This window comes from Fusarium proliferatum (genome assembly GCF_900067095.1).
Source record: "Fusarium proliferatum ET1 genome assembly, contig: FPRO_scaffold001, whole genome shotgun sequence".
Taxonomy (NCBI): Eukaryota; Fungi; Ascomycota; class Sordariomycetes; order Hypocreales; family Nectriaceae; genus Fusarium; species Fusarium proliferatum.
This window is the reverse complement of record NW_022194790.1, coordinates 3,241,248-3,257,203: the sequence shown is the minus strand read 5'-3', so window position 1 is coordinate 3,257,203 and position 15,956 is coordinate 3,241,248. Positions and strand designations below refer to the sequence as shown.

The window sequence follows — 15,956 nt, the reverse complement described above, 5'->3', positions numbered from 1 at the left end:
TGTGGCTGGAACAATACTCAATTCGAGATGACTAGGTACTACTATGTAGGTACGTTCAGTTGGGACTACGGAGAGATTCGTGGTGAGAAAGATAGGGAATCTTAAATCTGGAAAACGGAAATACATATCCGGAACTCAGAGTCTGCTGTAACTACCATATTTGCGTCGGCCAGACTCATAAAAAAGCATCGACAGCTCGGACTTGGCGCCTAGGACTTTTAAATTGTTGTGAGTTACTACCTACTTAGTATTGGGGGGGGCAAGATACCTCAGTAGCAGGTACATAGTTGAACGAAGAAGGATTAGGGAGTGGGTAATCAAGTCAAACTGGAAGAACAAAATAAGCAGACTCGCCAAAGCTTTATTTGTTCAAGGTTTCTTTGTTGGTAATTTGTAAACTTTCCCCAAGCTTCTGCAGAATCTGTCAGCAACAACAAAGAGATCACGTGCCCATGTATAGTTCTGGGTATCTGCCACCCGTTTATCAGTTGCTTTTATGAACTCTGGCAGTGAATGCTGATCTTATTTGTTTCTTTGCAAACACAGCCTGAACAACTGTCCTAGACATTTTCCTTTATGATTCATTCAGAAGCTGTGTCAGGGAAGGGTATTTAATCAGGCTGCCTGCCCAGACGGTCTGGAGCCTAAACGCCCATCGCAGTCAGAGGTCGCTTAGTCATTCTTATCATACAATCCATTGGACAAAGCGCCCTTCCTCACCTAACTTCGCCGCATCTCATTTTCTGACGAAACATCCTCCTCAACCTAAACGGCAGAACGTGCCGCCTCGGATGATGGCCCCAAACGGCAGCGATGCGCCTGCTTTTGAGGAAGACCTCAGTAACATCCTAGTATGTCCTGAGTGCAACATCAGCCCGCCCCACCTAGTCGAGGAGTTCTCCAGCGGTGATACAGTATGCGAAGACTGTGGCATGGTAGTCGGCTCGCGAATCATTGATACGAGATCAGAATGGCGAACTTTTGCAAATGACGACCAAGGAGGCGACGACCCCAGCCGTGTTGGTGGACCGCAGGATGAGTTTGTCGAAGGCCAGCAACTCGCGACGACGGTAGCCTTTTCCGAAACCAAGGCACACAAGGCTCTGTCCAGGACCCAAAACAACACGAACCAAGACAAGTCGCAGAAGGGCCTCATGCAAGCTTACAAGGAGATTGTTTCCTACTGCGAAGCTATCAACATGGGCACGAACGTTTCCAACGCTGCAAAGCACATCTTCAAGCTCGTGGATAAGCACAAGTTCCTCAAGGGAAAGCCCCAGGATGCGGTCATTGCAGGTTGCATCTTCATCGCGTGCCGGCAGAACAACGTGCCTCGAACCTTCCGTGAAATCTTCAATCTGACTAGCGTGAGCAAGAAGGAAGTCGGTCGAGTTTTCAAGCAACTTCAGAGCTTTCTGCAGAAGCTTCAGGACCAAGACGGCGAAGCCACAGGTCTCAACACAGTCACCAACTATGAGAACACATCAGTGGGTGCCGAGGATCTATGCAGCCGTTATGTCTCTCAGCTTGGCTTCACGAAACAGACCAAAATCTCCAAGATCTCTCGCTCATTGGCATTGCGGGCCAACAGTATTTCGGCGCTCGCAGGACGATCGCCTCTATCCGTTGCCGCAGCATGCATCTACATGGCGTGCCAGATCGTTGGAGAACCGCGCAGCTCACTACCTATAGCCAAGCAGGCGGGTGTCAGCGATGGCACAGTCAAGACTGCGTACAAACACTTGTACTCTGCCCGCGAGAAGCTCATTTCGGAGGAGTGGTTCGAGGGAGGTGCTAACATGGACAAGCTTACACCGGCTACTGCGGTATAGGGGCCGCCCAGATGCTCTCAGAGCTCCATGTGCTATCATGGTCTAGAATGACGTTATTCCGGCATTAAAGGATGTTATAAAGAAACTGCCGCCTTGTATTTTTTTCTCTTATTATTTTCTAAACATAGCGAAGTCCCAGGGTGGGCCGCAAGCAGCGTATTGAATTTACAGAAAGATTGAAACCAAGGAAGTCTGCGAAGAAGTCAGGATGTTCAGCCATGAAACTTTAAAGTAATCTCTTAAGTAGTCTCAGTGTCTCAGTGAAACCCAAGACTTTTTTATTCTCATTTTTGCAAATGCCTTGGCAGCTAGTTGGCATTGCCTCTTCTGAGTGCCGGCATGAGTTGTCGTCAGCTGTGAGAATAGATGGGGCGGGAATGCCGTGAAACCGCGGGAGGGACCTTGAATCCGCTGCTTGTCATTCTTCATCAAGGAAAAAGAAAGAAAAATTGTACTCTAGATCGTTCTTGGAAGGCTAGGATGTGCTACTAATGCAGACCCGCTGTTGATGTTTCTTCGACGGGGCAGATATGTCTCCTCTTCTCTACATGAGGAACAACATACCCGGCCGGGTTTGAACAGGAGTCAGGCCTGATTTTTGCCGTGGGGGGGGGGGGGGGGGGGGGCGCTGTTCGTTCTTTATGTATGATCTGAGGACCCTTTGATAGTAGTCTTGGCATTGTACGGGTTGATGATGATGCAGGTTGCAGGCTGTTTCCCTGTGTGTCACTACGTATGTACGTACATATGGGTATGCAACAGCTGGAGCTGAAGAAAGCACCTGATGTCTCGCTGCCATTTCCGTCTATATGTGTGACGTGAAGAATCAGCCCTTCACAAAGGTTCTAGGTAAGGTAGGTAGCTACCTGTGAACAGACTCGGGTACATAGGTAGTTGATGAGGTGCGTGTCAGCAACATCATGTGAATTATAAGATGGTGTTGCGCCATCGTACTCGAGTGGTGTGAACCAAATCCGGAATTCCAGCAAAAGACAAAGCTGGTGCAAAGACCTGGGCCAGGAGCACTGAATTGAGAAGCGCAGCTAACTCAGAGAAAAAGACCGGATGGATCAAGATGATGCTGGTATGTACAATGCTAATGCGCCGCCGGAATAAAGTGGCATGTGTTGTAAGCCAGGCTAAGGCAGGATGCTGTATTGGTATGGATATGGATATGGATATGGGTGCATGTTTAGAATTGCCTCAGACGGCAAGTCTAATGGGTCTACGGGGCATCGGATGAGGCGCCAGGTTAGGAAGCCCCACAGGTGGAAGAAGAATAGGTTGAGAACAAGAACCCTGCTGTTACTGTCCTGTACAGCATGTGCGGTGCATGTGTGTCTTGCATCTTGTGCAAAGTAACCTTGGCGTTGCAGTGTCGTGTCTGCTTTGGGCTGTGTTTGATAGGTAATAAAATGTGATGACCATGTTTTTATTCTTGGATTTTGACTCTCTTGACTCAGAAGATACATGAAGAGACAACCTATAAGAAAAGAGATGCTGATGGTATATATCACCTACATTGTGCATGTCATGCCACGAGTAAACATAACGATTACCTAGTCTTGTTTGCTACGCACGTCCACTCTAGTTGCATGCCCGCTTAGCTAAAGCCAACAACAACACAACACATCTGTCACGACGCAACGCAACGCAACGTTAATAAAACTATGAACCTAAACCTGCAAGCGTGGATGTAGACTGGATCGGATAGCCGTGGAGTCATCAAGAGGGTATTCATTAGTTATCGAACATCCTTGAGCACACCAAAGTGCCAGTGGCACCCTTGTCGGAGCCGAGTCGACCAGGCTGTCGTTGTCTTGGCTTGAGCAAAAAAGACAGAATTACTAGCTGCATACAGGGTGATTCACTTACCACGATACATACACCAGCGGATACTCAAGGTATTTTCATACATAAGCACCAAAGTATGACCTCGTAATAGGCAAGGCATCTACATATTTCCTGCAGCCATCGTCATTCTCTCGGCTGCTATTCAGGCATTTCCCCTACTGCACATCACATCCGTCCATCCACTACTGTATTTCATCACCACCACCAAATGCACGCACCCACTCACTACAACTCCCACTCACACTGATCCATCATATTCCGTCTGCTTTGCCTGCCCCCATGCTCATGCTCTTCTCCATAGCCGTTGTCTGCCCCATAACAGCATGGGACCGCCCCTCCGCTCCCCCATGTTTAGTGGAAGAGAACCCTGGGCTAATGGCGCAAAACGCAATCACCACTAGGGCCTTGCCGAGGGACGAGGTGCAAAGTTCATCAATTGTTTGCTGCTGCAGAACCCCAAAAAAAAATGCGTGAAATGCAACCATGTCAGACCACGCCCGTACCCTGCTCAGTCAGTGTCCAGGGGTCGTAAGATAGACTGCGATTCGTCTGACGGGCCGATGCACCGTGCTCAGAAGCAGAAGCTCGAGGTTGGAGAAATTGACTAATAATTGTACTGTACTGTAAACAGACAATCCAATGCAAATGGGTTAAGTTAGCCATACGCCCAGTACTACAAGAATGGGACATTCGCTGCTGGGTTCATAGTTTATCTAAATCTCCCTCTCTCACTTTCCTCAGAGGCTGGACCTTGGCTGGCGAGAAAGAAGGACAAGCGTCCTCCCGTATTGTACTCGATGTCTAAGCTAAAGACTCAAGAATCACAAATCATGATGCCCAGCTTTAAACGGCTTCACGGCCGCGCCTTGATTGCTACTGCTCCGGTTTACTGCTCCGGACCAGCTGCTTCGTCGACCATCAAGATGACCCCTTCATCGGCTTCTTGGATAACTTACCTGTGGCGAATCATCCTGAGTGTGTTGGCCCCTTCAACGGCGCTGCTCCAGTTTGGTTCGTGGGCCGCTTCGGTCTTGGGTCCTCCTGTTCACGAGCTGTATCTTCAACCACACTTCTCCGCACTGCAAAAGGCGCCAATACAGACAGGCATTCCCTTTGAAATCTCAACTACCCCTGAGTTCAACTGCTTCAGTCCGAACCTTCCAAATATCACCATCTATGCGACAGGGGGCACCATTGCTGGATCTGCTAGTTCGGCTGACCAAACGACGGGATATCAATCAGCTGCGCTGAGTGTCCAATCCCTCATTGATGCGGTGCCACAGCTTTGCAATGTTGCCAACGTGAGAGGCGTTCAATTCGCCAACACAGACAGTATAGACATGAGTTCAGACATGTTACAGGCGTTGGTGGAGCAAATCCAGGCCGATCTCGACAATCCATCTACACAGGGCGCTGTTGTGACGCACGGAACTGACACTCTGGATGAGTCGGCTTTCTTCCTCGATCTCACGATCCAGAGCGATAAGCCCGTGGTTGTGACGGGTTCTATGCGTCCTGCAACGGCTATAAGCGCTGATGGACCCATGAATTTGCTGTCTTCAGTGACTTTGGCTGCTAATGAGAACGCCAGAGGCAGGGGAGTCATGATTGCCATTAACGACCGCATCGGATCTGCTCGCTTCACGACAAAGGTGAACGCCAACCACCTTGACGCTTTTCAAGCTCCTGATAGCGGCTTATTGGGAACATTTGTCAATATCCAGCCAGTCTTCTTTTACCCGCCATCACGGCCCCTGGGCCACCACCATTTCAAATTACCGCCCCGACCTCCATCAGCAGCAGCACTGCCTCAAGTGGACATACTCTACGCTTACCAGGAGCTCAGTGTTGGCATGTTCAAGGCGGCTGTTGATCTTGGCGCACGAGGCATCGTCCTCGCAGGCCTTGGTGCTGGATTCTGGACTTCCAAGGGCACTGAGGAGATCCGACGCATAGTCCGGGAGACCAAGATCCCCGTGATAGTGAGCCGCCGACCAGAAGGCGGTTTCGTGGGACCCTGCCAGGCAGGAATCGGAGCTGGTTTCCTCAACCCCCAAAAAGCGAGGATCCAGCTCCAACTCGCGCTTGAGACCAAGATGGACAACGACGCCATCCGAGCTCTTTTTGAGCACGCGGGAGTGCACTAAAGGGGCAAAAGATCAAAGGTTCAGACCACAACAGCATGATGATACATACATATTACCAACAGGACCGGTACCTTTTTAGAGGAACTTTCAAAAAGATCACGATCGAATAGGGAAACTCGATACAATTCGGAGGCTTACGCATGCATCAGAAAACGGTTTGGATCTTCAGGGCGCATTTTGTCTTTTTAGCGAATGTCAAAAAATTGGGTGTGGCCATCTGCTTTTTGTTTTGTTTTGTTTTGTTTTGTTCTTGCAAAAGATCATTTTTCGTTTTTTAATCTGGGAGGCATCTTGAATTGGAGTGGCAAAATGGTTGATACAACCAAACGATCATGGAGGGAGGCGGCTATCTGTTTTTTTCGTTGTTCTGCATTGTTGTGCTTATAAAAGTTGATGCGAAGGGGGTGATAAAGCTGGTCCAGCCATCTGTTTTACAGGTGCTTGACATGCAGGAGTATAATTACATTAATCGTATTCAACATATATACTCAAACTACGGAGTACATCTTAACGTGGTTCTCAAAGCAACTTATGAGCAAATGTCTAAAGCCAAGATACTCAAGTTGTGGATTTAATGATCATCCTTGCTGGTAGCTGCACAAGTGACAGCGGAAGAAGCAAAAAAAAAGACATAACCGAAACTGTACGAAAGCAGGCAATGTAGCGGTCCAACAAGGGGGGTCTGGAGAGGGAGCCAGGGCTCACTCGCTGCAACTGAAGATCCTTGGTGTGTGGTTTGACAGGGGGAGTTGGACATGGAGGGTCGTTAAAAGCCCGAGTTGATGCCTCGGGGTTCAGGAAAGATCCGGAAGTATATCCATATCTACTCATTTCGCGAGATTGCATCATATAATTGTGATAAGTGAATGTCAAAAGAAAAATTGGGGGTTGGTGTTTCCCATGATGTACTGTATGGACTTTCCAGGACCGTGAAATGGTGGTAAAGATATAAATAGTAGCAATTTCTCAATCTGTCAAAAGAGCATGTGTGGTTGAGTTTAGATAACACAAAGTAATCATATAATGAATTATAAGAATGATAGAATCCTAATCCTAAGCTTGTTGGCGGATGATGGGATTGATACTGGCTGTGATGTTCGTCTTGGTGCGTATGTATTCCACAGGTGGTTTTATGATCCACTATGACGGCTGAGTCTGAGAGAGAACCTGGGATGTGCAGCTGACTGTACTATGTAAATCGAAGAAGAAGATTTCAGTTCCAATTGCCTCATCAAACTGTCTAGAGCTTCCGAATCAATTTGTGCACTAAGCACTTGCTTCGGAACGCATGGGTGTAATTGCAAGAGTTTATCAGATCAACATCGTCCTGAACTCTATTAAGGACTTCCCCCAGATTGAGACATAGATGGGGAGCCTCCCGTTCGGCCTCAACGCTCCACGCGTACTCCCCATATTTTATCCCTTTACTTGTAAAGCTTGTCATAACATCGGCACACCCATCCAAATAGATCTCGAATCATGATAAACTAAACTCATATCTAATTTTCATATTCGTTTATTCCCGTTACAACGCGTCAGCCACCTCGTATAAGCTTATCCTTATTATTACCTAGCCGACTACTCCGTACCATCGGACAAAACAACCCTGCCACAGACACGCCACCACCGAATCAAGGCAGGCCAAAATTCCTACTCCAGATCGAGATTCAACCACCTTTTCATCCCTTCCATTCTCACTCATGATTTGATTTGCTCCGCCGTTCCTCTCTCCCCCGGGCAGAGACCATTACCCCATGGTTGAACAGTTGGGGTCAGGGCAGTACATACAGCAGCAACAACAGTCACTCGTTTCAAGTTAATCGACCCATCACGCTCAATTGATTCATTGCGACGTCACCAAACATCCCGCATGTCGGCCAGGATAACCTCAGTACACTCGTTTAACACCCTCGCCAAACCATCATGTTCCAAGATCGATCCGAGGCCGAGGTGCCATCAGGCCCTGGATCACCGAAAGCCAGTTCAAAGGTCAATGTTCGCCGTCGCAACAGTGGTGCCGGTCGCTCCGCGCCATTGGTCAATCGCATAAAGGATGTTGCTGCAGATGTATATCAGAAGACCGTTGTTGAGCTTATTCTGCGTCGCAAGCATGTTACTGTGTCGACTGATGGGCGACGTATACCTCTCCAACTTGAACACGAAGCCCCTTTGATCGATACTCGCCGCGGTCTCGCATATGTCTCGAACAGCATTCGAACGTCCAGATACACAGTATGGGACTTTATACCCAAGCAACTTTTCTTTCAGTTCTCTCGCGTTGGAAACTTTTATTTCCTTTGCGTTGGTATACCGCAGATGGTGTGTATGAGCGGAACCTTTAAGATGGATTTGTTGCTAACAGCCACACCAGATTCCAGGCCTTTCGACGACCGGATCCTACACCACTATTCTACCGCTCTTATTCTTTGTGATGTTGACGATTGTCAAAGAAGGTTACGACGACTATCGAAGGTACCGCCTGGATAAAATCGAGAACGCTGGCTTCGCGACTGTGCTTGGACGAGAAGATAAATACACGGGAAAGCTACGACCAGTTAATAAGTGGACAAAGCTTAACCCGTTTTTGACCCATTCCACCGCTGAGCCGCATCCCGTACCGGAGGAGGAATTCAATGGATTGCGCTGGGTTCCTGTGAGATGGAGCGAGATCAAGGTCGGAGATATCATCAGGCTTTGCCGAGACGAGCCTATTCCCGCAGACCTTGTTTTGCTACATAGTGACGGGGAGAACAAGTTGGCGTATATCGAAACTATGGCTCTCGATGGAGAGACCAATCTCAAGAGCAAGCAGGTCACGCCTGCTTTGGAAGGCTGCGATACGATCGAGGGGATTTCCAAGTGCAAGGCCGATTTCGTCGTTGAGAACCCAAATCCTGACCTCTACAACTTTGATGGTCGCGTGACAGTCAGCGAAAAGACTGTGCCCTTGACTTCAAATGAGGTTATTTATCGCGGAAGTGTTGTTCGCAACACCAACACAGCAATTGGGCTAGTAATCAACACTGGCGAGGACTGCAAGATTCGCATGAACGCCAACAAGCACCCAAAAGCCAAAAAGCCGGCCCTCGAGCGCGTTGTCAACAAAATCGTCGTTACCCTTGCCACTTATGTCGTGGTCTTATCTGTTGGGGTGTCTATGGGCTATGTCAAATGGCAAAAGAGCACAGAAAGGCATTCATGGTATTTGGAACAAGCAAAGGTACCTTTCTACCAGATCATCATTGCATTCATTATCATGTTCAATAATGTGGTACCACTGTCGCTTTATATCAGCCTCGAAATTGTCAAAATCGGTCAGTTGCTGATGCTGAACTCGGATATTGAAATGTATGATGAAGAGACAGATACCCCTGCCCGATGCAATACGAACACTATCCTCGAGAATCTGGGTCAGGTGGGATACGTCTTCTCAGACAAGACAGGAACCTTGACGGACAATATCATGAAATTTCGAAAGATTAGCGTTGCAGGAACTGTTTGGTTGCATGAGATGGACCTGGAACCAAAGGTCGATCAAGAGGAGGATTTTAAGCTCGATGAGGAGTCTGAGCCAAGTGAGCCTTCAGTCTACAAGACAGACCCCGTCACGGTCGTTATCAGAGAGGAACAGGCCGAGGCGTCGAATGAACCGTCCACACCACTAGTCCTCGCCTCGCCATCTCGACCCTCCATGTCACCTCGCCCTTCCATGTCTCATCGCCCATCCATGGCACCCTCGAGACCTTCAATGGCACCATCGCGCAATTCGTTTGGGAGTCGTAGGTCTTCGTCCCAATGGCGTTCAACAGGACGACCAGATCATATTCAGCCCGACGTTACTACGAATGATCTTATTGAGTACCTACGTCTCCGTCCTAACTCGGGGTTTGCTAAAAAGGCGAAGCAGTACATTCTCGCCGTAGCTCTGTGCCATACCTGTTTGCCTGAATATAAGGAGAATGGAAAGCTAGAGTTTCAAGCAGCATCTCCCGACGAGCTAGCTCTCGTCAGGGCTGCTCAGGAACTCGGTTACCTTGTCATTAATCGAACGACGCAAACCATCACTCTTCAGGTCACTCAGCCTGACGGCCACGAGGAAGAGCTCAAGTACGAGGTGCTGGACGTGATTGAATTTACCAGCGCAAGGAAAAAGATGTCCGTCGTTGTGCGTTTCCCAGATGGTCGTGTGTCGGTCATCTGTAAAGGTGCCGACTCTGCTATCTTACCCCGTCTTAAGATGTCGCAGATTGCCAAGCAGAAAGCTAGTGAGGTTCGAAAGAGCGCCGAGCTGGAGCGTGAGATGCATCGACGCAGCGAGCAGCAAGAGCCGCGTAATAGTTTTGGTGGTAGGCCCAGTCTCACCATCCGACGAAACCCAGGCGTGTCGAGGGACCGGAGCACAAGCAGACGGCCCAATGTGGACAGAAGCAAGTCGTTCGAATTTGGCCGACTTTCTAGACGCTCGGAGGATAAGCCCCGCCTGTCCATTGCGACTCGCGGTGTGTCAATCGACCTCCCTCGAGGCCAGTATTTGAACACTCCCGTTCATTACCAGCAACCAATTCCCGAACACCTGGCCTTCCTCGAGGATCCAGCCCTGCTTGACGACTGTGAGACATTTGCTAAGTGCTTTAAGCACCTGGATGACTTTGCCACTGAGGGCCTTCGTACGCTACTCTTTGCGCAAAAGTTTATCACGGAACAAGAGTATCAGGCCTGGAAAAAGATTTGGGATGAGGCCACGACTAGCCTCAGTGATCGTCAACAGCGCATCGAGGATGCCGGCGACATGATCGAGCAGTCGTTTGATCTTGTTGGTGCAACTGCCATTGAGGATAAGCTACAGAAGGGTGTCCCTGAGACAATTGAGAGGTTGCGAAAGGCCAATATCAAGGTTTGGATGCTTACAGGTGATAAGCGAGAGACCGCTATCAACATCGCTCACTCCGCCAGAATTTGCCGGCCCGGCTCAGATCTCTACATCCTCGACATTACCAAGGGAAGTCTTGATTCGCAGCTGGTTGCCCTTCAAGAGGATCTTTCAGCTGGCTCGGTCCATAGTGTGGTTGTTATTGATGGCCAAACGCTGGCGGCTGTTGAAAAATCGCCAGAGTTATCTGCCACATTCTTTACGGTGATGTTGCAAGTCAACTCGGTCATTTGCTGCCGTGCCTCTCCAGCGCAGAAAGCACTACTGGTAAGCACCGTTCGGTCTCGCCTCAAGAAATACCATGGTAAGAAACGTCGAGGCCTGACCCTGGCCATCGGCGATGGTGCAAATGACTTGGCCATGATCTCAGCCAGCCACGTGGGCATTGGTATATCTGGAAAGGAAGGTCTTCAAGCAGCTCGCGTGGCAGACTATGCCATTGCTCAGTTCCGGTTCTTGCAGAGAATGCTGCTTGTCCATGGGCGATGGAATTACGTCCGTACCGCCAAGTTCATTCTTTATACCTTCTGGAAGGAAATGTTCTTTTACCTGCCAACAGCGCAGTATCAAAGATACACCGGCTATAGCGGCACGTCTCTGTATGAAGCTACCAGTCTGACCGTTTTCAACACACTTTTTACGAGTCTCTGCGTTATCTGTATGGGAATTTGGGAGCAGGATCTCAGCGCTGAGACACTGCTGGCCGTTCCCGAGCTTTATGTCTACGGACAGCGCAACCAGGGCCTCAACATCTGGAAGTTTGGTCGGTGGATGCTTCTTGGTGCCATTGAGGGGGTGATCTGTTGGTATGGTGTCTGGGCTGGCCATGGTTGGATCACGCCGGCAGCGCGCGACCAAGGCTTGTATGCCCTGGGGACGCTCGTATTTTCAGTTGGAGTTCTCTGGATCAACTGGAAACTTTTGTAAGTGACTACTACCTCGTTTGGGTACCATTTCGAGACTAACGAACTTAGCATTTTCGAAACCCATTACAAGTCTACCATTGTCATGGTATCTTTCTTTGTTACTACTATCGGCTGGTTCGCTTGGCTGTCTTTCCTCGACGCAGCCTATGCGGGTAGCCCGTCTGGACCATACGCTATTCGAAATAGTTTCACGGAACAATTCGGGGCCGACGCAGTATGGTGGGCAACATTGTTCATCGTACTAGGGCTCCTGGGTTTGTTCGAGATCGTGCTCAAATGCCTGAAGCGTCTTCTCCTCATTGCTGGACTTTGGGATTGGCCGCCCTGGGGAAAGAGTCGTCGCGGTGAGAATATCGAAGAATGGGACGTTGAGCTATGGCAGGAGTTAGAGCAGGATCCGGCGTTACGAGAGCGCTTAAAGCGACTTGCTCGCGATGAGCAGGTGGAAGAGGAGGATGAATTCGAGCACGGCATTGAGGAAGGGCTCCGGGGACGCTGAAGTGGGTGATTATGGTGTTTTGATACCCTATAGATCGGTACTATCTTGTCATTGGGATTGTGTTATTTATTGCATAGGCTTGGACATGAAACACGATATAGCGAGGAATCTTCTTTTACACACGGTCAAATTGTTTGCCCAGTACCTCGACCTCGATCTCGATCCCCGCCTCTGGCTGCTTTAGCCTCGTTACAAACTCCTCACCCAATGCTGCAGGTGTCAAAATACCTCCGCGTTTGTGAGCAGGGGTTACTCCTTGCAGGAGAACCAATGCCGCTTGCGTCAGTGCCACGCCTGTGAACACATACGGATCACCACCATATGCGAACTTGACTTCAATTTTCGGAACAGGTTCAGCTCCTTTGTTATCTGCTATAGCCAGAGTGCGATACTTGAAATAGTGGCTTTTACGCGCCTCCTCAGACGGACCTGTTCCTGGCGGGAACACGCGGGCGGCCAAGTAGCGTACGGGGGGTACTTTTGTGATTGCATTTGTGAGAAGGGAGAGGCTAGTTCGAAACATCAGTGCTGATACAGCATTGGAACATTTCATTCGTGATGAGAAGAAGAAATCCTCTCCGTAGCCTTCTGGGCTCAGGGAGCCTGATCCATGACCAGCGTATAAGCCCCAGCTTCGGCCAACGACAATCTCTTCTATCTGTGCATGGGTACTTTCCACCAAAACGCCCAGCTCATCAACAGTCTGGACGTCAAAGGCGTTGGGGGGCGGGAGAACCCCCGTTTTGGCCACTTGTTGTTCAGTCCTTGGCACAGGAGATAAGTCAAAGGGGGCGATGCTGACGGGCTCGAGGCTACACAGTGAACTGAGACTTCCGCCGCTGAAAGAACCGCGGACGTCTTCAAGACAGACCAGGACTTCACGAGTAGGAAGAGAGAAGTGACGCTGAAGCTTTAGAGCGGCGAGATAGACGGATAGATCTGCGGGAACGGCAGCCCAACCTGCGGTCATGATAATCTAGCAGCGTCAGACAAATACGGGAAAGTAGACAGCTTAATTGTCATACTCTTGAACCTGATTTACAGGCTATCGTGTCATACTGGGCGATAATATCTCGCATCCAGGCGGGCTCTCCGCTACTGTGTTGGTGTAAGTCGGAATGTGACCTACACGCTGTGAGATGGTGTATGCTTACCAATCCACATAATCGGTGCCGTTCTCAGCGCAGGCTCTGATCACAGCCGTTCCACAAGTGGTAGCATAAGGACCAATAGTATTTACAATCACACGGGATGTCTTGACGAGTTCGGAGATGGCTTCGTCGGAGGCGAGGTCAAGAGCGTACACAGTACCTATAGGCTCTTAATAAGCGGGATATAACACGAGGGCGTACAACAGACATTTTGGTTCTTCAAGCTGAAGTTCTCTGTGTAAGGCTTGGAGTTTACTCTTGCTGCGACCTGCGATGGCCCACGATACATTCCCTGGGAGGACCTGTGCCATGTATGATGCACACAGGCGGCCTGTGTAGCCCGTTGCACCTAGGAGGACAATGTCGATCATTATGTTGACGTTGACGTGGACTTTGGGGCTATCTAGGAAACGGGATATCAGGATACATAGATATACATACATGTCCCATCTCACTTGTAAGCTGAACTGTGTGTCCTTTGAACGGCTGTTCCGGCCAAAACGGCCCTACAAATCGGGCTGACTGATAGCCCGGCGGAGAGATACCAAGGCAAGGAATAGGATAACGGCGCAATAGAAGAACCGGCCCTGATATGCATATCGCCAAATCAGGAACAGATATAAATGTCGGATGTTTGTTTTTACTATGCTTGTTAGATATGCATAAGTACCTATTTTTGACTTGTCTTGTCACGTTGGAGTCTCGTCATCCTCGTCTCTCAACGTCTGTATCCTCCTGGTTAACCACACCTTCAGATCTTTCCGGGCGATCTGGAATCTTTCCTATGATTTCCATACTCCTAAAAGTGTACACAACGAGTGCGAGTGCAATGAAAAGGATGCCAAAGTTTGTCCAAGCTCCGGCGCGAAGACCGTTTAGAGACGGTGCATCCCATTCCTTAACTGGTCCTACATCTTGAACACTCACACCTCTCTCTTTAGCCATAACAGATGACTGTATGGAAGTGGCAATAGCCAGTGAAATGGCACGACCGATCATACCGGATGAGTTGATGAGTGCACCGCCAACAGCCTGATCCTCTTTGGGAAGAGAATGCGAAGTAAAGAGCGTGAGGCAAGGCCAAGCCGTGTCGGCTCCAACAACAGATAGGATCATAGCCCAGAACCCCCATGCGAAATATGATGTCGTCGGGGGGATTGGCACCGCGTACAAAACAGCAGCAATGCAAACAGCCACATGCCCGAACGCCAGGATAAAGAACGTCGGAACCCGTGAAAGGAAGTAGGCCGTGAAAAAAGCAACCACGAAGCCGCTTACACCAGTAGGGATGAATCGCAACATTGTCTGCAGTGGTGAGAGACCTTGGTAATCCTGGAAGTAGTACGTTGCGTAGATGAGATAGTTGTTGAATCCACCAAAGAAAAAGCCCATGATGATCATGACGGCTGTGAATCGCCAGTTGTTGAAGATTGACACTTTGACAAGCGGTGGCCGATTCGTCTTCTGCTCCAGATATCGCTGCCAAAAGAAGAACGCAACGATGACTCCAAACGACACAACGATGAGCACGGGGATCCAAGGTGCAGTCCAGCCAACAACGTTTCCCTCAGTCAAAGCAAACATAAGTGCAAGGAGTCCACACGTGATGAGAGTAGCGCCAATCCAGTCCACGGCCGCCGTCTTGGACCGGAGGTTGTTATGCTCGGGCCGGAGCTCCGGGGGCGGAGACGGGATGCAGAAGACACCGGCAACGGCGATCATGCCGGCCATGATGGCTAGGGCACCAAAGACCCATTTCCAACTGGTAAATTCTGCGATGAGACCGGAGACGAGATTACCGCAGACGCTACCGAGGGGGGCACCGGCAGCTGGCATCGTTAGCAAACTCCAGACGAGTATTCAGAGAAAACACACCGTATGCACTGAAGGCGTAGTTCTTTGCCTTGCCCGGAGGAAACGTAGTCCCGAGGATACCAATCGCCGTGGGAACATTAGCAGCAGCACCCTGAACTTATTAGCTGAGTCCTGTGTCAGAGTAAGATGTAACTTACCAGCCCGTGAAGGCCACGGAATAGATCGAATGCAATCTCAGTAGGTATGAAAGCATTGACAACACAGCAGATAGTAACCCAAAAGGACCCCAGTATGAAAATCAGTCTCTTGCCATAGATATCTGCGATCCGGCCCCAGAGTAACAAGAAGCAGCCAAATGTCAAGACGTAAGACGATACTACCCATTGAAGTCTCGTATCAGGAACATCGAGGGCCCGACCAATCTGAGGAAGGATGATAACGACACTTTGGCTAGCAAGAGTCTGTCATTGTTAGTGTGTGTGAGTTTGATACCTATTTGTTATAGTAGACTCACGTTGAGAAAAGAAGCTCCTGTGACAGTGCAGACGAGAGCTATACAACGCGCCTTGGATAATCTCAACTCATCCTTCGAATCTACCGATTCTGCATCACCGCTCCCGTCATCGTTGGAAGAAACATTCTCTTGAGGCCTATTGTCGGAGCTAAGAGGGTGACAAGACTCTTCGTTATCAATCACATCTCCAGGGACAATCTTTTCCTGCCCTGGGGAGGTTAGAGCAGTATTTTGGGGAGCAGAGTCGATGACAAAGTCTGGTCTCTTCTCACTGGAGTGGTCAGCCAT

The 15,956-nt window shown here is 49.4% G+C and overlaps 5 protein-coding genes across 5 annotated transcripts; 3 read left to right on the top strand and 2 right to left on the bottom strand.

Moving 5' to 3' along the window:
• Nucleotides 1–794: 794 nt before the first annotated feature.
• On the top strand, nucleotides 795–1,832 carry FPRO_01020 (putative transcription initiation factor IIB; the record flags this gene model as incomplete). Its single annotated transcript, XM_031219970.1, has 1 exon — nucleotides 795–1,832. One exon carries the CDS (start codon nucleotides 795–797, stop codon nucleotides 1,830–1,832), a length of 1,038 nt encoding a protein of 345 aa, XP_031075452.1.
• A 2,687-nt stretch (nucleotides 1,833–4,519) lies between these two features.
• Nucleotides 4,520–5,833, top strand: FPRO_01021 (putative ASP3-1-L-asparaginase II; the record flags this gene model as incomplete). The annotated part of the gene is made up of 1 exon (XM_031219959.1): nucleotides 4,520–5,833. One exon carries the CDS (start codon nucleotides 4,520–4,522, stop codon nucleotides 5,831–5,833), a length of 1,314 nt encoding a protein of 437 aa, XP_031075451.1.
• Nucleotides 5,834–7,756: 1,923 nt separating this feature from the next.
• Nucleotides 7,757–12,188, top strand: FPRO_01022 (related to ATPases; the record flags this gene model as incomplete). The annotated part of the gene is made up of 3 exons (XM_031219948.1): nucleotides 7,757–8,152; nucleotides 8,205–11,686; nucleotides 11,738–12,188. The coding sequence occupies 3 exons, from the start codon at nucleotides 7,757–7,759 to the stop codon at nucleotides 12,186–12,188; spliced, it is 4,329 nt and encodes a 1,442-aa protein (XP_031075450.1).
• Nucleotides 12,189–12,303: 115 nt separating this feature from the next.
• Nucleotides 12,304–13,710, bottom strand: FPRO_01023 (uncharacterized protein; the record flags this gene model as incomplete). Its single annotated transcript, XM_031219937.1, has 4 exons — nucleotides 12,304–13,164; nucleotides 13,214–13,286; nucleotides 13,343–13,499; nucleotides 13,548–13,710. The coding sequence occupies 4 exons, from the start codon at nucleotides 13,708–13,710 to the stop codon at nucleotides 12,304–12,306; spliced, it is 1,254 nt and encodes a 417-aa protein (XP_031075449.1).
• A 334-nt stretch (nucleotides 13,711–14,044) lies between these two features.
• Nucleotides 14,045–15,956, bottom strand: FPRO_01024 (uncharacterized protein; the record flags this gene model as incomplete). Its single annotated transcript, XM_031219926.1, has 4 exons — nucleotides 14,045–15,168; nucleotides 15,215–15,305; nucleotides 15,352–15,615; nucleotides 15,669–15,956. The coding sequence occupies 4 exons, from the start codon at nucleotides 15,954–15,956 to the stop codon at nucleotides 14,045–14,047; spliced, it is 1,767 nt and encodes a 588-aa protein (XP_031075448.1).